Source organism: Stylophora pistillata, chromosome 1 (assembly GCF_964205215.1).
Source record: "Stylophora pistillata chromosome 1, jaStyPist1.2, whole genome shotgun sequence".
Taxonomy (NCBI): domain Eukaryota; kingdom Metazoa; phylum Cnidaria; class Anthozoa; order Scleractinia; family Pocilloporidae; genus Stylophora; species Stylophora pistillata.
Window position 1 is genome coordinate 16,776,955 of NC_142519.1, and position 22,630 is coordinate 16,799,584.

Here is a 22,630-nt window from a genome sequence, read left to right on the forward strand (position 1 = left end):
GCCTTTATAGGGGCATGTGCATTGCTTTTTTACCGGAGTTTTTCAGGTGTCTCAGGCTTTGAACATGAGCCCGCTAGAAACCCAAAACAAAGGACACCGGCCAGCGGCTAGAGCCATTCCCGCGGACTTTTTAAATATTTATCTGCGAAAAATATATATGCAAAACTACAATGTCTGACAATCGGTCGTGGAAAGAAGAACTGCAAACAAAACTTCAAAATTCAAAAGAGTCATCACCTATACACTATATATTCGAACAAAGGGCAGCTGGTTCATTTTTGTTATTAAAAATATCCCACAAGTTATTGCTCAAGTGGCGCGACCTGAAGAATGCATTTGCAGACGCATCGTTCATCGATCTTCTCCATCTGAGCACTGTACACTTACCTTTTTCCTTTAAACCTGAAGCAGAAAGAGTGGAAAATTGCCTAAGAGCTGTAGCTACGAAAGTATATGGCCAGGGGAAGGGGTTACGCGGAACCACAAGGGCCAATTTTCTTGAGAAGGAAAGGTCAATTAAGGTGTACCACCATGAGCTTGAGCATGGCAACAGTGTGATAAAAAATAGAGCAGCAAAATGCGAGGAAGAGAAAGAGCATCTGGAAGCGGAAATTCAAGGGCTTGAAAAACGATGCGAGGAACTCTTAGAAGAACTTCAGAGTGCTGAGGTTAGAATGCAGGACCTAGAGAATGAATCAGAGAAGGCAGTTGAAGAGAACAAACAGCTATGAATACCTCGATTTCCTCGAGGACGTTATGATATGCACTAACTGCAGTGGAAACTTAAGAAACCATGGCCGACCTGTACACGAGGTTGGTAAACGCCAAGGGAACCGAAAGATAAAAGAAGTAAAAACCAGGGCTTCGATGGCCCTGTGGTTCTTGGAGTCATTTGGCTTAACACTTGAATCTGTCAAAGTCAAAGATAAGGATGGGAAAGCCACTGAACTTGGCTACGGAAAAGACAACGGAACATCATTTCATGATCTATCACAGGAAGGTCAAGACAACGTGCACTCCCTTCTTTACATCATGGACAAGTTTTGTGTTGGGGATGCAGCTTACCATGAAGTATCAATGATTGTAGATGATGCCCCAAGAAGCTATTTGATCAAACAATGCAGAAGTGACTTGAACAAGATTTTTCACGTATCAAAGACACCAGGAAAAAATGCAGGAGCCCAAATGAGCTTCAAAGAAGGGCTTCAAGTGCAAATTAAAAAAAAGGTAAATATAGTTTAAATAAATAATCTTGCAAAAGCAATTCTTAAAAAAGGAGCCTGGCCAATTGTTATCCCCACCCCTCTCTGTATGTCCTGCTATAGCTTCAGCAGCTCTGCTATAACACCTAAGCATGGTACCTAGACTTAGGTTTGTCAACAGTAAGACTGGTGGAACTTACCTTTGGTAACACTAGTTATGAATGTTGCATAGTGTCACATAACAAGTCTTTCTTTCCCCCCCCCCCTCCCACACAAACTCTCATTTTGCTTCAAAAACATAATTATCTGCAAAATTGTAACTCTTGGCAAATTCTAACATCGCCCACTTTTCTAGTGAGAAAATGGTGACCTTAGAAAACAACAAGTCAAGATATCTGGTGATGGTGCTAAAATGTCAAGGATAACAAATTTCATTGTTATCTCATTTGCCTTGCTATCTGATGGAGAGAAAGTAATGTCCTGCAAAGGTAGATGGATAGATACATTAGATAGATACTTTATTAGGCACAGAATCCATAAAGCTAAGTCATTTATTTGCAATGAAGCTGTGCAAGGTAACTGCTGCTATGGAACTTTCAGTAAGCATAAATGTTTTTACAAATCATGTAAAACTATATGCATTTTAACAGGAAATCACACAGTTGGAATTGTTTCTGGAAGTGAGGATTATGACACTCTGAAAGCTTCCTGCAAAGATCTGTTTGCTGAAATTAATGAGCTGGTTAATGAAGGAAAAATTGAGGTGGATGGTCACAAGGTACCTTTGGACTTCTATTTGTCTGGTGATTACAAGGTAAGGGAAAACATAATTTATATAATTATGGAAATCTTGCCATACATTGAAATAAGCACCCCAAACACTCCAACATGTTATATGGACTTAACAGTATATGTTGCACCCCTTTAACAAAATTTTTAAAATTGATGAGATTCAAGTGGCAAAGAAAACTAATCTAAATTGCTTATGCAACCAAGGAAATTACATGATGTCATGCCTGGGCTGCACACAGTATTGTATTCATTCAAGTATTAAAAGTGCATTCTTAAAATAAACACTGCTCCTGAATAAGCACTTACCACAACTACAGATTTAATAAGCACTAAATGCAGCACATATTCAAGTGAATGCAGTACTGTAATTTACAAATTATCAAGTGTTAATCAGTTATGAATTATATTGCTGAGTTCCTTCTTCTAGTTCTTGGGATGAACAGTGCATGTGCTGACTATGCCTGCATATACTGCAAAATACACAAGGATGCCCGGTAAAAACAAAAACTTACAATTAGCTATAATCATAGAACCTGCTTTCCTTTCTTATACAATAGATGTGTCTTAATGATGAAATATTCACTTCTTATTGAAACTGAACAAAATTTTAAAATAACAAATTATGTTTATTTCAACAGATGGGACACAACTAAGCCAGAAAACTATTACTGAATGGATGGGAATAGGAGAACGCTGGCTGAAAACAAAGATCTCGCCAATAAATCAAATAACAACTATGGATGCATTAGATCTGCTCTGCTAAAAATTCCAATTGAGAACGTAAGGGTAGACGAGCTTCCCTTACTGCTTCGAGTTACAGGTACTTCATCCATATAGAATCAACGTGTATGTTAAAGTTCCTGGGATGTAGTCTTTTCTAAACTTGTCCCCAGATTTTCCCTGGCTCACGAATAACAATCTGGGGATAAGAGTAAGTCCTTGCTGCACTCTAAGGAAACAGAACTTTTGGCTTGAATGTTTTAAAAATACTTTAAAAACTGAAAACGAAGAGGTATTTTTCTGTCTGTTTACAGATAGATTGGAGAAGAACATTCTCAACAATGCAATTGAGAAAGACAAGAAAGACAACCTTAACAAGGTACCATCGGCCAGTAAACACAAAACCATGCAAAAAACCATAGAGGCGATTAACAGTTGTGGGGTGAGCTTTAGTGTATGGGAGAAGCGTAATGCTGATGGAACACCAAGTGGCTTGTACGATTGGACAAGCCATGGTTGGGAATGAGAAGAAAAAAGTGCTCCGAAGCCTTCCCGAGAAGTTGCCACAGATCCTTGATCCAGAACACTGTGATTCAATCACCAAAATATGGAAGGTGTTTTTTTTTTGTTTGTTTTTCAGCTAATAGCAGTTACATTTTCTCTGGTCTGACACAGTGGCATCATACTGAAGAACCTTAGCTTGTCTCTTATCTTCAAACACATGATAAATTGCATACATTTGTGCTTTCGATTATAGAGAATGATGTATGTTAATAAATTACAAACTAAAAACTTTGGCAATCCTTATATTTTTATAGGGCTTTGACAACGTATAGCAAACATTATCAGCTTGGAAGCCAAGTCAAAATCGCATAGATTCCTTCTTTAAGGATGTAAGTTGAGTTTTCTTCTCATTTTAACTCCTTTCAAGTAATTGCTAAGATGGTTATGGATTTAATTAATGGTACAATTCCTAGGTTTGTACAAAAACTAATTTGTTGTTACTTAATTCTAAACAGGCAACAGAGTGGATAAAATTGTATCTATCACTTGGTGGAGAGGTCATTGGATATGAAAATGCTTCTGTCACCCCATACTTTCATATATTGGCCTACTACCTACCCCAATTCATCAGAGACGAGACCCCTTTTAAATCATTCACAGGCCAAGGAGTTGAAAAAATTAATGATACTGTATGCTCCATATATCACAAGAAATGCAACAAGCATGATGCATGCAAAGAGGCAATTCTAGCCCTGAAAAGAATTGAACATCTTCAAGATGTTGAAAGGCAACCACATCAGTATACCAAAAAAAAAGATGAGTACTGGGAAGCTGACATCTTTGAGCAAAGAAGAAAGAGACCACAACTGTGTGTTGCCTCAACACAAGATGATGAACCACCAATTACTGAGGGTGATGTGGACACAATGACCATCCCTGAGCTAAAAACCAAACTCAAAGAAATGGGAATTGCTACCAAATGTAGGAGAGAAGACAAGCTAAGGGAAATTCTCAGGGAAGCTATTTCTGACAATACAAATGATTGATTTTTGATGATAGGATTTTAAAGTTGAAGCCAATACACTAATTCTAATTGAAGCTCTTGGAAATGTCCAATCTCTCATTGGAACTGGGCCAATTGGAGAGGCATTGATGATGAACAAAACAGTGGCTCTGCATTCTGTAATTAACTAGCTTCACAATTTTGTAATATTGCATGCTTTCTTGCAAAAGTGTATTATCACTTTTTCAACTGGTGCTTGTGGTGCCTGCTTCAGCATTCCATTATCTTTAGTGTATTGAACCGGAGTCCAGCTTAAAAGGGGTTTCATTTTCAAAGGGAAATCCACAGATTTACCCTGTCCATGGAGATCAAGGTAATACCACCAGCTCTCAGGAAGGGTGGTAAAACGGAAGAAGTCTTCTTTATTGTAAAGTTTGTATCCAGGGTGTTCAGATACAACCCCTCTATCTCTCCATAGATACCTCTGCACATCAAAGTCAATTTGTACATCTACAGGGGCGGAAGACTTCCCTTTCAAACCTCTTAGCATGGCATGGTAGAAGTTTCTTCCAGCCACCTCTAACCGGTAGCTATCCGGCTTGACAGGCTTTTCATAAGTTCTGAATTTTGAAATAAAATAAAACTACAAGCTTGTGGATGGTAAAACTGCATTTATTACTGTATTACATCAACGGTTATACATGGTAAACTCAGTGAAAAAAGGGAAAGAAAAGACGAGAAGAAGGACATTGAGCAACTCAATCAGTTATATAAGGCAAACATTCACCGTAATAAGGGTGGTGTGAGGTGATCTTCTGGCTCCCAACTGCAGGCTTGCAGTGGCCAACCTTTCCATTTCACAAGATACTCCTCTTTCTCACAATGAAAGAACAAACATATCTCACGATCATCCCAAAAAAATAAAATCAAATAAATCGAAAAAACATTTCGTTCTGACATGTACTCACATGGCCAACTTTCCTCTTCTCAAAGAGCCTATCCACTTCATAAAACTTCCCTTTACTTTTTCTGGCAGTGTCATACAAAACAACACACGATATTTCATTCAAATCCTTGTAATTTATGATCGAATGCTTTCTCTTGGAGCCTACGGCCGCCATTTTTTTCTGTAAGATTACCGCTGATGTGCGCGGGCTCTGAATGTCCCAGATTTCTGGATACGCGTCTTGGTTTTCTTGCGAAACACCTACCCGTTAGCAACTTAAATACTTGTTAGCAACTTATGTACTTATTAGCAGTGTATTGTTTTCCAATTTATTGTAATATAGTTTTCTGTTAATTTTTGTAACCTTTTTAAGTACTTCTTTATTTTGTAGTTTATAATTATATAGCTGTTACTAGTTGCCGTAGACATTGTGCTCTTCTTATGTTAATGTTTAGTATTCATAAATAACTCTAACTATTTTAGACTTCCTTCATATCTTATAAATTCCGTTTCTTTTTTCTTTTTTCTTGCGTGTGTGTGCATTTGTGCTCCAAATTCTGCTGCATCGATCTGAGAGCCGCTCCGTTTTACCACCTCAGGGTTGCGTATTATGGTTCGATGTATACTACTATAGAGTAAATATATGGGTAATCCTGTGACTGCGGTTAAAGGTGTGCTAACCAATAGAATCCAGATTATGCAATAGCTAAGGTATCTACCACGGGGGCCCACACAAGCGGCATGTCTGGTCGTTTGTTCGAAATATAAAGAAATGTACGGGAGAATATTGAAGAGTCGTAATATCGTAAACTTATATCAAGGAATGTCTATGTTAAGGCTCAGAATAAATGTAAACCTACTTCACTTGCTGTGTATTGTCGTTTCTGTGGTTCTAAATGGCGAATTTGAGCGATTTGGCAGATTTTGCGTTGACTGTTACTTTTCTGTATTGCCTTCAAATCTTAAATCAATAGAGAATACGGTAATACAACCGAATATATGTTCGTATATTATCGCCCAACATTGAAAAGACTAGACTAGAACGGTACTCACATATCGGTCCCGCTTCTGCCAAAGGTTGAGAAAACGAAAGGGTGAAAGTTTACCAAGATTACTCAAAACTTACGAGGAACTGACAAAAGGATGCTTAACTCACCTTTTATATGCGCATGGTGACGCTGAAAGGTCCGATTACAAAACCAATAGAAAAAGAGATAAATATTGTAACTATGTACGTATCTAAGACCATTCTGAAGTTAGTGAAATAATCACTAATCAATTTGAAAATGAGCCTTGTGGCTCCGTAACAATGACGTTTCCAGAGTTGTTCTACGACCAGAACTTTATAGGAGAAGGGACCGGTCTGCTCCGTAACGGTGCCATCAAGCCACTTTGGCTCACCGCGGACATTTTGCACTAGAACTTCCTCACCAAGGATGAATTCTCTTACTTTACTATTTTTATCTTGCCTGGCTTTCTATGGCGTTCCATCACCGCCAAAATTCAAACTTAGCCCTAATATCCACGCATACCATCATTCACTGCTTGTTTAAATTGCATGTCGAAATGTTGTAAGTGGATTTTGCATGCCTGCTTTGAATGTTTCACTTGATTGAATGAATGGAGTGTATGTTTGAATGTTGTGAGTGTATTTTAAACGCCTGACATGAATGTTGTAGTGGAGGGTTGAATGTTTCAATTGAATATTTGAATCAGTGTGGCCAGTGAATGATGGTATGCGTGGACGAAGGGCTAAGTTTGAATTTTGGCGGTGATGGAACGCCATAGCTTTCTTCCGTTTGTCTGTCAAATACTTTCCCACCGAGGTCAAGACGCATTAAATGTAATCTCATTCTTAATCGACGATTTAGGAATAACTCGGCCGGTGTTTGGCCTGTAGTACTATTTCACCTTGGTTTCGTTCGGTAACTGAATAGAAATCGCGCTAAACTTTGCTTAATCGATTCGCTCCCCTCCGCTTTAAAAAATTGCTTAAATGTTTGGACGAAACGCTCGGCTTGGCCGTTGGATCGAGGAGCAACAACTGCAATCGGTTGATGATTCTGACGTCATCGACTTCTCCGTTTACTTTGTCGCTTTGTATTGGCAAACGGGGTAAACAATCGGCGTTTGCATTTTTTCTCTTCGAACGATACTCGATATCATAGTGATAAGCAGCGAGCAGTAAGGCCCATCTTTGTAATCGTGCAGCTGCTTGAGTTGGGATACCGCTTTTCGGTCCTAGCAATGTGGCCAACGGTTTGGGATCGGCGACTAGAAGAAATCTTCTTCGGTATAAGTATTGATGAAACTTCTTCACTCCGAATATTATGCTTAGTGCTTCTTTTCTATCTGCGCGTAATTACGCTCGCTTTTGGATAGCGTGCGCGAATCATAGGCAATCAGTCGCTCTTCTCCGGAAGGTAAAACGTGCGAGATTACTGCGCCGATGCCATATACTGCGAGGCATCTGTGTCGAGTCTGTATAGGTAATCACATGATTTCGAGTGCAATTTGGAATAAATAAACACGAGTAAATTTTTTCGAAGACTAACAAAATCGAAGACTAACAAAATGCAAAATTACATTTACTCGTGCTTATTTATTCCAAATTGCGCGAGAAAAATAATGTGATTTTGCATTAATAATATGCATGAAAAAATACAAGGTAGCTTATCATAATTATGCAGAAGAAAAGGGCGCGCATTACGTACAAAAATAATTTATTTAAACCCTGCAAGTGACATTGTGCGTTCGGTCAAAACAACCGCGTACGATCAAAGCAATAAGATAAAATGAAATTTTCACACTTAAAGGCACAAAAAAGTTCAAAGTCCGGCCAAACAGTTCAAGGAATTGTTCAGTGAGTTTGGTAATTCTGTGGGTTTCTTTGATTATTGACCAATCAGAATGTCTGGTTTATTACTTTCTTTGCACTGAATTAACTCTCTTCTGCACTGGAACGGGCGCGCTGGACAGTTTTTCCTTGAGTTAATCGAACGCCTTTAGCTGATCTGTAGACCATTTCCATTCGACTCCGTCTTTCAGTAATTCGTTTAACGGATGGGTGATAGTCGAAAAATTACAGATAAATTTCGAATAATTAATGATCATTCCGTGGAATGACCTCAACTGATGCTGATTTACGGGTGTGGGCGCCTTTCAACCTTTTTCTCGATCGCGTGTATTCCTTGCGCATCTATTCGATAACCAAGATATTCAACGGTAGGCTGCGTGAATTTGCATTTGCTAAGTTTTAACCTCAAGCCAGCGCTTTCCAACCTAGCTAAAACGTGGTTACCCTGTTTCTGTCGTTCAAGCGGGTCACCACCGCGCCCAACTTATTGATCGATAGCCAGCACTACAAACGTCACAGAAGGAAAATTCTGACCGCATTCCATTCACTCTCTATCCTGGTCCCAGAGGTTTTGCTTACTCTTTTCTTCTCTATGTTTTTACGAGCCGCGAAGCGGTGAGAAAACACAGAGAAGAAAAGAGTAAGCAAAGCCTCTGGGATCAGGGTCATGTTCACTTTCACGTTTCATCCTCACAACCACTCAGTTAAATCCATTATTCTTAAAAACTTTAAAGTACTTCAAAACGATCCATGGATTGGCACTATCTTTTGAAAGATAGTTGTTGAAAGGTAAGGTTGAATCATCCTTACCTCTGGACTGTTTTGGAGGCGTTGTATGTATTATCAGGAAAACGCACGAAGCTCCATGACAAGCATTTCGTTTAATGGTTTATTCCCCATCACATTTCATCGTCGCAGGCTTTGCTTTAGAGGGGTACAGTACCGCAGTTCAAATATTAAAATTCTGATATAGTTGAGAGGAAGTTCGACATGACGGAAGGTGACAAAATCTCCTGTGGAGACAACATCACTTGCGAACCTTTGTTGATCTGAATTCGTATTTATTTGAGCGCTGCACTAGTATCGCAGAGGTCAGTGGTTCGAGTCCCGTACAAGCCTGATTTTTTTCAGGTCTGATTTTCGCTATTGCATAAATGGCGCTATCTACTGCGAGGATCGTGCATCATACGTATCTAATACCGCAGTTCAAAATATATGAACTTCATATATTCATTGTATCTCATTTATCAGGGTTTGTAGATATGATGGATTTTCCATATAGCAATGGGAAATAAAATGGACCGAGTCATAATATTTTGAAACAGTGTACTCGGATCGTATGTTGTAGCTTTTTTTTTTCAACCTTGGAAGCTTCCTGGCCACTAGTAACTGAGGCGGATCAAGGATTTAGTTAAGGGGAGTTCGGAGAATTGTCCGAGGGCATGCTCCCCCGGGAGATTTTGAAAATTAGGTCTTCGGAAACAGGATTTCCAACATTTTGAGAGGTTCCGCCTCAGAGTAATAATAACTATTATAATCTGATGCCAAACGGTGGCACAGGAAACCCGACCAAACAAAACAACATTAATAACAACCCTCGGCCGTTTGGGCTTCACCGGCTCGGGGAAATTCTTAAAGGAAGTGTTGCATTAATTGTTTTGACAAAACACTAAAGGCCTAGCCAAACGAGAAGACATATCTCTGAACTATGTCTCCATGTCTCGCGGAAACATGAAATGTAAGAATTCTTCTCGAAAGGTACCCGCGAAGGCAGAAAGTAACCTAGAGAAATACTGCTATTACCAGTAATATTTGACCTTCGAGCTACTTCTAGAACTTGTCAGATCTGTGCGGCCGTAATTGCTTAGATTCTAGAAGCCTCCAAATAAATAAAGCTTCATTGCGTTGAATCTTTTTTCAGTCAATCAGCGGGAAACCAGTTTGCCGATCATCGAAACCGAAGCCCGAAATGCTTGTCAGACCATAGCTAATCGATTAACTATGGTAAGACCGAATTTCATAAGAACAATACAACCGAAAAAAAAAATTTCTTCCATTTTAGCATCGGGTTAGAAAGAGATGGAAAACTTTAGATCGCGGGCTTTGGATTTAGTACATCTCCTTGAGAGCTCTTGAAGATCTTGAGTGTCCACCCGGACTGACTCACGTGAAGCTACGCCAAAGTTTGGCATCAATCAGGGCACAATTGGTTGAAAGATGCTGGGACTCGTTGAACCGCCCTAGATTTGCACCTATCGTTCTGTTTTGGAGGTGTCAGCTAGATTATTATCCATCACTTGGCGCAAAACAATGTATCCTATTAATAAAAGAGAGATTTCGGCTAGCGAAAAATTTACGAAGTACTCGAAGTGCTCGCTGCCCGCCATCTGTATTTTTCCAAAGTGCTCGCTGCTCGCTATCTGTAAAGTGCTCGCTGCTCGCAAGAAAAATTTGACAACTGCTCGTGATCGCAAAAATAAACACACTGCTCGCATGCTCGCAAAGACCATTCGATACTCCTATAAGTCAAAACACGGGCTGCCCTGTTTTGTAGTTTTTGTATCTTGTTTAGCAAAGTTATCCCGCAGTTTCCCCAAACAATATTTTACAATAGTCAAAATGTGGCTGAGTCAGAGCTTGATATATTAGATGCAAAGTCGCTTGACGGACAAGGTGCCTTATTCGTGTTATAGCCCCAATGCCAGAAGCGACCTTCTTAGTTAGTTTATCGATGTGACTGCTCCAATCGAGTTTGTTATCAATGGTTACCCCAAGTGATTTTGCAGTGGTGCAAAAATCCATGATAAACTAACCTGTTTATCATGGATTGTGATTGTCGGAGAATCTGTGAGAGTACTTAATCTCTGCCTTGAAACGATAAGCATAAACTCGGTTTTAGTCATATTTAGAGTAAGTTTGTTTGCCCTCAACCAACTCTGAACATTTTCTAAGTCTTGGTTTAAATATAACTGAAGATTGCCTACACTAATAATTTGATTATAGACTAGTGAGCAGCACTTCTGCGAACAGCAGTTGTAAAACTTCTTGTATTTTCCTACGCGTTTCGTCTAACTGTCGTAGACTTCTTCAGGGAGTTTTACAAGTATGACTAAACGCCTGTATTTATAAGCCAATGTTACAGGGGCCGTTGACCGTAAAGGCTTGGCCGGACTTACGAACAGGAACAGGTGAAGTTGTGAAAAATTTGTGAAAAATTTAATACGTGTAAGGCAAGGTGAGAAAAATATTTTGGGGGCCACAATTTTAGCTAAAACCCTAACCCGCGTATGTAAGGTGCGTTAATGTATAACAGAAATAGCAGTGGCCCTAGAATCGCCCCCTGGGGTACACCACAAGTTAATGAACGATTATTAGATAACGACCCATTAATGGAGCACATTTGTGTGCGATTCTCCAAGTAAGACTCAAACCAGTTATACGCATTTCCACTTATGCCGTAGTGGCTTAACTTAGATAAAAGGATCTTGTGATCAACTGTGTCGAAGGCCTTTTTTAAATCAAGAAAAAGGACAGCGTTGATTTTGCCACGATCAATATTATATGTCCAAGTGTCCGTGGCTTCAAGGAGGGCCGTAACGGTTGAGTGAGTAGAGCGAAAACCTGATTGATGTTTACAGATGATACTGTGCTCTTCTAAATAGGCATATACACCGAATGCAAATATGGCGTCCAATTTGAGTTGCCATTGTTCTGGACTGACTAGCCTCTCACACATGTAATAATGCTTTTGCATTTCCAGGTGAAGACGAGGCTAGTCAGTCCAGAACAGTGGCAATTCAAATTGGACGCCATATTTGCATTCGGCGTATAATTAGTCAAACACTTTAGCTACGACTGAAATCACGGAAATTGGACGATAATTAATGGATAATTAATGAAGAATATGGCAAGAATGTCTGAATATGATTTTGACATTACATTCAAAACTTCTGCTGAATATGCTAATGCGGATTTTTTCAGTCGATTTCAACTACAATCTCTACCTGATGATGAGGATTTGGATCCAGATATGCATTATGTGTTTGCAACGGTGATAGCTGAATTGCCCGTAACTGCAGCAGAGATAGCTGAAGGTACGAAGACAGATAGTTTGGTTGTAAAGGTATATGAATATACTTCCTCCGGCTGGCTAGGCACTTACCCGAGTCCAGAGCTTAGACCCTTTTGGAATTGTAGAGATGAGCTTGCGCTGGAAAATGGGTGCTTAGTGTGGGGTAGGCGTGTCATCATCCATTGAGCTTACAAAAACGTTTACTGGAGGAATTACACGAGTGCCATCCAGGTATGTGCAGGATGAAAGCACTAGCCAGGTGCTTATTGTGGGGTAGGCGTGTCATCATCCCATTGAGCTTACAAAAACGTTTACTGGAGGAATTATACGAGTGCCATCCAGGTATGTGCAGGATGAAAGCACTAGCCAGGTCCTTTCTGTGGTGGCCTGGAATTGATCTTGATATAGAAGAGAGGGTAAGGCTTTGTGATGTGTTTACACAGGTACATCATTCTCCTAAGGCAGTTCCTTTACTGCTGTGGCCTTGGTCAACTGAGCCTTGGCAGAGAATTCATGTTGATTATGCTGAGGTGAAAGGTCAACAGTTTCTCCTGACAAACTTTCAAAAGGATGTACCGGGCTTGTCCTGACCAGGGGTCACTTCAGCAAAAGGTGGCTAATGTCCAATTCTACTACAGAAACACACCACACTCCACAACTGACCAAACCCCTGCTCAGCTGTTTTTAAAAAGAGAGCCCAGAACACACCTCTCCTTGGTTAAACCCAGCTTGCAAAGGCATGTAGAAAAGAAGCAGGTAGCATCCAAATTATACAGGGATGGGCTCCACCCGTGAGGGCGAATTTTTTATTTATATCAACCAGTTAGGGTAAAGAACACTAGAGGATGGAAGGAGAAGTGGATAGCAGGCACTATTGTGGCAGTAAAGGGCCCTGAAACTTACCTTGTACGTGTCCCGAGCAGTAATCGTCGCTTTGTGCACGCTAATCACTTGATACCAGATGATGCCAGAGGACTGGATTCCCATGTGGAAAAGATTACACCAGATGTGTTTAAAAAGAATCCATCCTTGGATTTTAAAGGAGCATTCCTCAGTTCCGGTGGAAATTCCCAAATTCCATTCTAAAGATAACAATAAATTATCTAGCAAATCTGGTGTTATTGCTGTACCAACTGTTGAAAATGATATCGAATTAGAAAGCAGTGATGATTCTGGGTGTGAGAGTCCCGATACAGCCATTACGAGGCCCATTGAACCTACCCACAATAAATCCGAGGCCGGTCCAGTGGTCACCCGATCAGGGCGAGTGATCAAGCCTCTAAACAGGTTGAGTTTGTAGTTTATATTAGCAAATTATGTTTATGGTTTAAAAAAAAAAAACTGTATAGGAAGGAGGAAATGTAGTATTTGTAGGTCACGTGATGTAAGATGATGCTATACCTGAAGAATACAGTTGAGTTAATGTCTACTGTGGACTACACGTGTTTTCTGTTTGTCCTTTTATTTCGCTTCTAATATCCTTCAGGATACAAAAGTTTGTACATTTCATTTATAGTTAATGAAAAGAATTACTCCTCACTGAGTTCATTTGACGATTCAGTTAATTATACCACGAAAAATATTTTTTCGGTTATCACATTTAGAATAAAAATGAAAGTGAAAACACATTGTGAGCTGTATTCTCCCTTGCAGCCGTTTTTAGGATCGTCACGCAACGCTCCTCCCCACCAACGTCTGCTCGCGAGAGAGACACATTCCTTTCTCTTTGTTATTGAAAACCAATAGAATGCACGTTATTGTTATCGGCTACGCCAATCAAATTCCTCCTTAGATTTGCTGGGCGCGCGAAACAAAAAGCAGATACAAACGTGCACGGTCTTGCCCAATTAAGTGGAAGGTGAATGTTACTCCGAAAAAGATAATGAATAGTGATACAAATTGCTTTATTTGTTCACCTACAATCACTTCTAAACAACGTGTTCGTGTTTTTAAGTCTGGTAGTACGGGAAGAAGCTCTGTTGACTTTCAAGGACTTATAAACAAGGCACTGGACATCTACGTAAATGTTTACTCTGATTTGGACGTTGCAGTGTGCATTAAATGCTACAAGTCTTTGGTGAAATACCAAAAAGCGGGGGAACATGTCAGAGAGATAAAGACTGAGCTCAAGTCTGCTTATTTAAAAAACATCTTTCATTTGTAAGTTTAAATGAACTTCCTACGACTTGTTCTTCTTCCAACTTAACTCCCTCGAGTTCAACCTTACCAAGGCTCACTTTTAGTCCAATTAGTAAACCAAAAGGTTGTTTATTCGATAATGACATGTTTTAACTCGTACGAAGCGCTTTCGCCGCCACATTTGTCACATCGAGTAATCAAAAAGGACTTAGACCAGGTACCCAGAATATGGAAACCTGTTTCTTATTGGTCAATTTTAGGGAAAGGAATGTGTCTCTCTCGTGAGCAGCCGTTGGTGGGGAGGAGCATTGCGTGACGACCCTAAAAACGGCTGCAAGGGAGACAATGTGAGCTGGAAAGCTAAATTGACTCGCTGGTTCCTCCTCAGCAACCACAAAATACAAGTTGTGGAGCGGAAATCTATTTACTGCTGCAAGATACAGTAATAGTATACAATAACAGTAAAAAAGTAAACAGTGTATAGATGTGTTTGTAACTCGCGTGGCTGTTGCATGACTTTCACACCCGACACCTCACAATTACAGTACGCCTTACAAATGGCTGCACTAATAGGGGATATTGTTTTATGAAAAGTGAAAAAAAAAAAAAAAAAAAAAAAAAGGAACACATTTTTTGCTGTTTAACTTCATGAGAGGCGAAACCAAAAAAAAAAAAAAAACTATCACGCGAGGAAGAAACCCTTGGAAGGATATGTATATTTCAGCTTCAAATTACAAGCTTCCCAAAAGGGTTTTTCTACCAACTTTTTTATTTTTCTTTGTCTTGTAATTGGTCAAAGTTAGCTTTGTCACAGAACAAAGATACCAAAATAAATGCAGCGAGGACCATTTCCACACTGATCAGGAAAACGGATAGACTTGTTTCAATTCGATTCGCAGCGCCTAAAACAAAAAGCGCTAAAATATTGATCGCCACGCGATACAAGACGCACCCTTTGTTGAAAGCTATGCTCACTGCTTGACCATTGGAGATATACAACACTGCGTGCGCTGCATTCAGACTAAAGTAAAAACTCAGGAAAACTCCTGAATAACCTAAGAAAGGATCCAAGCTGAGTGCGTTACTTAAACGGGTTACGTCTTTCAAGTACATACTTGCTGAAAACTGCACAATACCTAACAAGAGAACCGCGATAGACGAACAAGGACCGACAGGAAACCGTAACAGAAGACCGAAGATCTCCTTGAAAAACAAACCCAAGGTTGCATCCTCTTCGGTGGAAATCCAAACCAAAAAAATACCAACAGCTAAGGAATTGTCGAGGACTGCAAAGAAGGTGATGCAATACACTGGAGCTGTTCCCTTCAAATACAGGACTATTACAGACATGTTGACAAGGATCAGTCTAGTGAGTACAGTTATGTTGATATGGCCATGTCCTGGGACTTTATGCACAGATCTTGAAGCTATCACCAGCAAATACCCCTCGACAGTAAGAGCGAGCCCTCCAAGCTGAATGTAGCTGGCGCTTCGGCCAACAAGCTCGACATTGTACAAAAAACCCCACAAGGAAGGTACTAAGAGCATAGATGCACCCGCAAGGATGTAGAGTAAGGATGACCATTGCGTGAAGCGTTCCGTTTTGGTCAGCGACCTGGACCTTTCAAAAGATAGCACTGATTTGAGCCAGGCGGTCGACATTGTTGAGCAGTTGCTTTCTAAAAAAAAGGGTTAACATGAATTTTGACAGTCCCTCCTTCATTAAGTTTCTATTGTCAACTCTGACTCTGCGAAATCGTGGGGAAACGTGGGAAACTGATCGATCAAGCCTTCAACGATTATTTCTTACTTTCGGTGTTTATAAGAAAATGGTCGGTAGATTTTAGGACTTTAAATTCGTAGCTAAACTGAGCATCTTTAAATCATGGTTAGGGACCAGACATTATTCATCACCCGAGGAGAGGGGGGAGGGGGCGTAGGGTTTTGAGGGTCACTTAGTTTTCGTGGGAACTGAAGGGGGGGGGTAAGTTGTAACTAACTGAGAATAAAGAGGGGACTATAGAATACTTCAGAGGCCAAGGGGAGGGGGTCAGGTTCAACCAAAATACTCCGACCCCTTCCCCCTCAGGCGATAAATAATGGCTGGTCCCTTATTTTGCGTGAATCACTAATGATCCTATTGTCTGTGCTTATGTTGGCCAGAGACAAAAGTAATTAAGGGAAATACGTAATTATTCCTCTTTAAAATGATCGCTCTAGGTAGCGTAATAATATGCATAGACGACGTTTTGTGTGGGCGAAACACGCTAAGATCTTTATTTATCTTAAGCTCCTAGTTGCAAAATATAATTTCCTTTGCTAACAAACAGTTCAATGTGGGCGGCGAAAGAAGTAGTCAGGAAACGGACATTTACAAGAATTAAAGGAAACACGAAGGAGTTTAGATATCATGTACACGAACGACACAATAATAACGGAAATTCTGAAAGAATTTTTATTGTCTTTAAGAGCTCTTGGGTGTTGTTGTTGTTTTTTTTTTGAAATAGCTAAAACAAAGCTCTCGACAATGGATCAATACGAAGTAGATATGCTCCATTCAATTGCAAATTTGAAACGGAGTAGAAGTATCACAGAGCACGCTATTTCCTCTCAATGTATGGCTCAGTTGTCTCTTTACCTTTCCAAAAAGCGAACAAATTAGAATTAAAACTTTGTAAACTGCCAGAAACATCAGAAACACAAGCCAATATAGTCTACTTCTTAGAATTAAAAGATTTTGAATAAATTAAAACGTTTTAGACTTCATGCATCAATGGAAAGTCACTGTGCTTTACCACCGAAGGGAAATGCAGGACTGTTTAGCATCAAGTCGCGACCATCTAAGTGAAAACCTTTTCCAGAAATTGAGCAGAATCGTGAACCCGCATAAGTTCCGTTTAACACTCCCAAGTTCAGTAAAACAACCATAGCAAATACTGAAAGAAAGATCACGCACACACAGGGCTAGAAGCGTCCGAATGATTTTCAGCGACAAAGAGATATAAGGTCGTAGAAGTAGCAAGTAGGATAAATATTGTAAGAAATATACAACTTTTTTTAGAGACATGTTGCGGCATGCTTATGCCATCTTCAATCAATGAGTAACTGAACGCGAGTAATTATATTACAGACAAGTAGATGAATAAAATATTTACAGTATGATGTAATACAAAAGCGGGTACTAATTACAGCGTGACAACAAACATGGTATGAACTAAAATGCTAGAAAAGTGTTATAATGCTGTAATTGTTTGTTAAGTTCAGGTTTGATCTTATTTATATAAAAAGCTTCTTTGAGTTTTAAATCAATTGAGTTGTTGGCAGAATCCAGAGTACTAAAGCAAGAAAGGGAGTATTTGTTCTTACAAGAAGGAGATGTGTTAAAATGCTTAAAAATATGCGAGTTTTTATCGCTTTCCGTGTGCTCCTTTATCCTAGTGGAGAAGTGGCGACTAGTTTATCATATTCATGACCTATAGTCCAGCTATTATCGACCAAAAAAAGTTCGAATTGTTCAAATTGGTGATACAAGCACGAAACTTTCACAGATTGTTAAGGCCTCTAAGGGAATTATTTTCTGATATAGGGCCGAGCCAAATTAAGCTCTGGAGCCCAGATCTGCGAGCAGTTGAAAAATGATCCTCACCTTTTCCAGTTACTGCGGGTACTTCACAAACAGACTTTTTGCTCCCACTGGCACCTTTCACACAACAACAGGATTGATTGACTTTTGGATCCCGTGTGTAAAATGTTTCAATGATAATTTATGCTGGAGAAATATTCACACGTACTCAAAATAGCTAACGACGTTTAGAAAGGTGACCACCACAGCAGAAAGACACTGGGACCAACTGTGAATCGCTGCCTCGATTTCAGACTTCAATTGTTCAAACATCTCGATCTCTGTGACTTTCTTAAAACTAGCTTTATTTCATGACAGACGCTCGTGCATCCGGTACAGGACAGTTCGAAACCACCGGCAGCGAGAGGCTTCTGCAATAAGGTGCAGATGTCGAGGCCTTGTACAGCCAAAGCATCCTTATTTTCCAAAAATATCTCTTATCGTAATAATTTTTTACATGGTTTACGCCGTCTGTAATGTATCAAATTTAAAAGTTTACCCCGAATCTAAAACTGTAGCACTTTGAGTTTCACTTTTCAATTAAGAATGTGAGGAAAGAGAATTGGGATTTATATTTTTCAACAATTTGAGTGACTGACTTGATGCAGAAGTTAAGCTTAATTTTTAATGCTTTCTAAAAATGTTGAACCCCTTGGCACTGATACCCCTTCTGTCTTTCGACTGAGCGTACCTTTGCCTCTCCACACAACATTTTACAAAAAAACTGCAATAATCAGGGAGACTGAAATAAATAATGTTCCTATTTCTTTAATCAGCATCACTTCCAAATAAGTTAAGACCAACAATCTTGTAACTGGTCGGGGAGCAAGTCTCGTTGTCGGAAAATCATCGTGGAGTAACTAATTTTCCGTCCTTTCTATACAATTTGAAAGCAGCAAAAACCTTCCAAAAGTTCACCAAAGGTTTTCGGCTTAAGAGCACGTGATTGAGAACCAAGTTATCCATATCTGAGGGTTTGTTTATTCTAATTCCTAATCAAGATATTGTTCGTAGGCCAGTCCGTACCATTTAACACTGTGAATCAGTCAATTTTTGCCTAAGGGTTTATTGTTCTGTATAAGTTTCTTAGAGTGCTCTCTGATGATCATTTTGAGCCCTAGTGAGTTTCACTTAAATTCGTCCACAAACGTCACTGGCTCCCCAACTGTTCCTTTGACCATGACAATATTCCAAATTTTCAATATTCTTGAAATAAAATACATTTCCGTAAATTCGAAGCAATGAAATTTCCCAGACAGTTTAAAAAGATACAAAAAAATAACGTTAAGCTTTCTACGCTAGGCTGGGAAAATGTTTCCTCGTTAAATAACAGTTAACAATTATGCACATTTCCTTGCTGGGGGAAAATTGAAAAAAAATAATTTCAACTTTTATACAGGCGTCACTTATGACAACCAATTATAAATATATATTCTTAAAATACCTATATATAACATAAAATTATTCACGCAAAGGAAAGAACATTTAAAAATAACTTGAAATGCCTGATTAGACGAAGACATCCAAAGATAACTCTCTGAAGTTTGCCACTCTACAACATACCCACGGGGAATTCAACCTACTCGTAAAGGCTATTTTTAAATATCACCCCCTTAGAATATCTATAATTTTAAACTAAACTAACTTTAGGAGAACTTGGTTTCCTCTCACTCTTGAAGTAGCAAATGCTTACTTTGTAAAATCATCTAATAACGTCTATTGTGAATTATATTTATCAAATTTTTTTATTTGCCACCATTTAGTTTAAAATGGGACCCAAATTAAACAAGGCGAGGTTTGCGGACAAACACTGATATACTTAAAGCGAAGTATGCACCCGCGTTTTAAATAATATTTGAGTATATTTTGGTTATTCTATGCCAATATGCAAGCAAACGAACTTTCCTCGTCTCGCTGCCTAATGAAATTCCTGATTGGCCTTGCAACAATAACCAACATAAATTCTCCTAACTTATTTACAAGGAAATGTGTAGCAGCTGGTGGGGAGAAATAACAATCAGATCTTGGTAGTTAAAGGGTTACAGCAAACAAAAGTCAGCTCTCAAGCCAAGAATATTGATTTCCAAACGTGATTCATATGATGGATGGAAAACAAAAACTGAAATTGCTAACAAAAGTGAAAGTTTGCCAATTTTGGACTATTCTTCTGCCTGATAGATATTATTTTTAGGTGTTGATATGTCCTTAAAGTAATCTTCACAGAAATTTTTTCATCAAATCTGCCAACTTTCAGAATTTCCAATACAACACCTCCCAATTTTCTGGCTTTAAAGTTGAGTAAACAACAATTCCAGCATTGTGATCCTCTTGCAACCCCATGCAGGTTGCATATACACAACAAAATCTGGCTTTTTTTGCTTCTAAATGGCATGTTAGGTATCTATATGAATAGAGCTATTGTCTCTAAATGTTTCTCAGTCAATTTTAGCCTGATTTAAGAATGCAAAGAAGCTATGGTTGGGTTAGGGTTTAGCTCCTCAAACAACTCTTCCGCTTCTCAGATGCTTTCAAAGCTTCCTGTGTGCTTCATATCTACATGAACACACAATTGTTATGGTTTTCCACTAAATTCTAAAGAAAAGTTTACAACTGTTTGTATGTTAAAACATTTTCCACATCCCCTATTGGATCTTCTGGAGTGCCTATGAAGTTAAACAACATTTTACTTAACTAAAGAAAAATTTAACTAACTTAGACTCTAATTTAAAGAGGGAGCCTCACCTACGAGCCTCCATGGCTTCTTGAAACTTCCTCCCCTTTTCCTTTTTCTATTTTAAATTTCCCATGCATCATCTTATGTAAATTAGCTTTGTCCCCCTTATAATATGTAATAAAGGCAAATGATAAAAATAAAAATAAAACAGATTATTGCCATGCATCTATAAAATTTTGGTTAATTTTGATTCAAAACAAGAACATGGTACAAAAGACTGCTCAATAACTTAAATGACCATTTTCAGTTGATCAAAAGGAAGTCATATAAATTCATATTCTGATTGAAACAAAAACTGCTGCAGTTTGTTGAAACCCAATGATACATGTACTATTAATCCACAGGACAGGACAACGTTATCAAATGCAGAAGTACAGCAAAGTTTGTAGGGAAGATTCGAAATCATACAAGTCAATTAAGGTTAGTATTCACACAATTTTTTGTTCAGGACAGCGCTCGTAACAACTTTGGGGCATCATGGTCAAATTAGTATCACACATGAAATTCACAGGGTTGAATGCAAAGCTGCTAAGAAAACAAATGGAACTAGTCCCTCGCCTAACTTTTTGATAGAAACAAAGATTTAACCCAGATGAAATTCCAGTCTTCGTGACGGCGTTTTTCTTCTCGAACGATGAGAGCCAACTACATACTGTATGATTTTACAAGAAGCTATCAGTTTGGACCAGAATATATCGAAAATATCGTGATTTGTAGACAATTTCGGGAAAACTTTTGGTCGTAGATTAGATGACGAGAGTGTGCGCATCAAGTAGACACCAGCTTTAGTCGGCATTCCAAGCCTGCTAGTTCTGTGCCAGGGCTTACAATCTGGCGAAGAGCTCACAAAAGAAATTCGCAATCACAGAAATAGATCCACGAGTTCTCTTTGGTTCGGGCTCCCTCTGTTATGAAACGATGAACTGGAAATAGGCAAATTTAAAGTTTCCTTGAAAGTGGTCTTGAAATTAAAATCGAGTGACTTTCATCGTTCATTTGGAAAAACATTTTACAAAGGCGAAACGTGGCGACTTAACTGGCCTTTCCGTTCCTTCCCGAAGAATCTAGCTTTGGTCGGAAGCGTTTCCTTATTTCGTCGTAAGAATGACAATAGCTTACCTGTATCAACTCGTCCAAACTATCTTGCAAGCTATTCCCCAAGGTGGTGTTTCGGTAGAGTTGGTAGCTCATCTTCTTGAGAAAGCTCGGAGTTTTTATACTCTTCTACTTCCAGCCGCTTCTATTTATGGATGTCTGGATCAGCCGCCATTTTGAATTTTACCATATTTGGTATAATATTTTTCTTCCCCTTCCAAGCTCTCTCCGTCTGAACAAAGAGCACGAGAAGACCTGGGAAAGAGGGAAAAGAAGGAAAAGGAAACTTCTTAAACAGGAGGAAAAAAGTCAAAAAAGGGGATAGAAAGATAAGCAAAAGAGGGAAGGTTTGTTGTTTTCGTGTGAGATCGCTATCCGTCAGAAGGCCTCTCTTCATCAATCGTCGGGATGTCGTAAGAACATTAAATGTTGAATGACCATGCGCAAATTCAGATCATAGTTAGCATGTTCAGATCCACCCAACAAGGGGTTGGTTGGTTGCTAGCGTACTTTCTTTTCCTCCAAATCAACGCTTTCGAAGTTTCATGTATGTTATGCTCCGGTAATTAGAAGTTATCTTACACTTTTTCGTTTTTCGTTTGAGCACCATCTCTGGTCAGCGCTATCAAGGCAAGATGAACTTGTCATTAATAAACAATTGATACGAGGAAAGGAAGTGTAACATTGTGTCAGGAAAACGTGAAAAAATGACAGCTTATTTTTGTCGTGCCTTACCTTCTTTGTCATGGTAGAGCTCTGGTAAAGCTGTGGTCTTTTCAGGAAAAAGAGACAAAGAGGGCATCTTGCCAGTCAATTTCAAACACGAGGTCAGATGCAACTGTCCCGAGAGCTGAGGGAGGCCGGCTCATGGGAAATGAGGTAGGCCCACGAACGATGAGGGAAGGACCAGTAGGAACGTAATGTAGAGGGTGGGAGGGGGGGAT

The 22,630-nt window shown here is 39.3% G+C and overlaps 2 protein-coding genes and 1 pseudogene across 4 annotated transcripts; 1 reads left to right on the top strand and 2 right to left on the bottom strand.

Moving 5' to 3' along the window:
• Window positions 1-26: 26 nt before the first annotated feature.
• On the top strand, window positions 27-3,603 carry LOC148741443 (uncharacterized; annotated as a pseudogene). Its single transcript, XR_016001826.1, has 7 exons — window positions 27-1,227; window positions 1,558-1,690; window positions 1,853-2,016; window positions 2,409-2,488; window positions 2,633-2,814; window positions 3,029-3,328; window positions 3,533-3,603. The product of XR_016001826.1 is annotated as an uncharacterized LOC148741443 (transcript).
• LOC148741444 (uncharacterized) lies at window positions 2,290-5,435 on the bottom strand. The gene is made up of 3 exons (XM_088761314.1): window positions 5,190-5,435; window positions 5,009-5,097; window positions 2,290-4,841 (listed from the first exon to the last, which is right to left on the bottom strand). Exons 1-3 carry the CDS (start codon window positions 5,340-5,342, stop codon window positions 4,415-4,417), a joined length of 669 nt encoding a protein of 222 aa, XP_088617440.1. The 5' UTR covers window positions 5,343-5,435; the 3' UTR covers window positions 2,290-4,414.
• Window positions 5,436-13,541: 8,106 nt separating this feature from the next.
• On the bottom strand, window positions 13,542-22,628 carry LOC111346031 (uncharacterized). Of its 2 annotated transcripts, none has more exons than XM_088761261.1 (2): window positions 21,711-22,628; window positions 13,542-15,914 (listed from the first exon to the last, which is right to left on the bottom strand). In XM_088761261.1, exon 2 carries the CDS (start codon window positions 15,895-15,897, stop codon window positions 15,004-15,006), a length of 894 nt encoding a protein of 297 aa, XP_088617387.1. In that variant the 5' UTR covers window positions 15,898-15,914; window positions 21,711-22,628; the 3' UTR covers window positions 13,542-15,003. The 2 variants fall into 2 exon arrangements, with proteins under 2 accessions (XP_088617387.1, XP_022809051.2); XM_022953316.2 differs by lacking the exon at window positions 21,711-22,628 and adding an exon at window positions 17,882-18,062.
• Window positions 22,629-22,630: the final 2 nt, after the last annotated feature.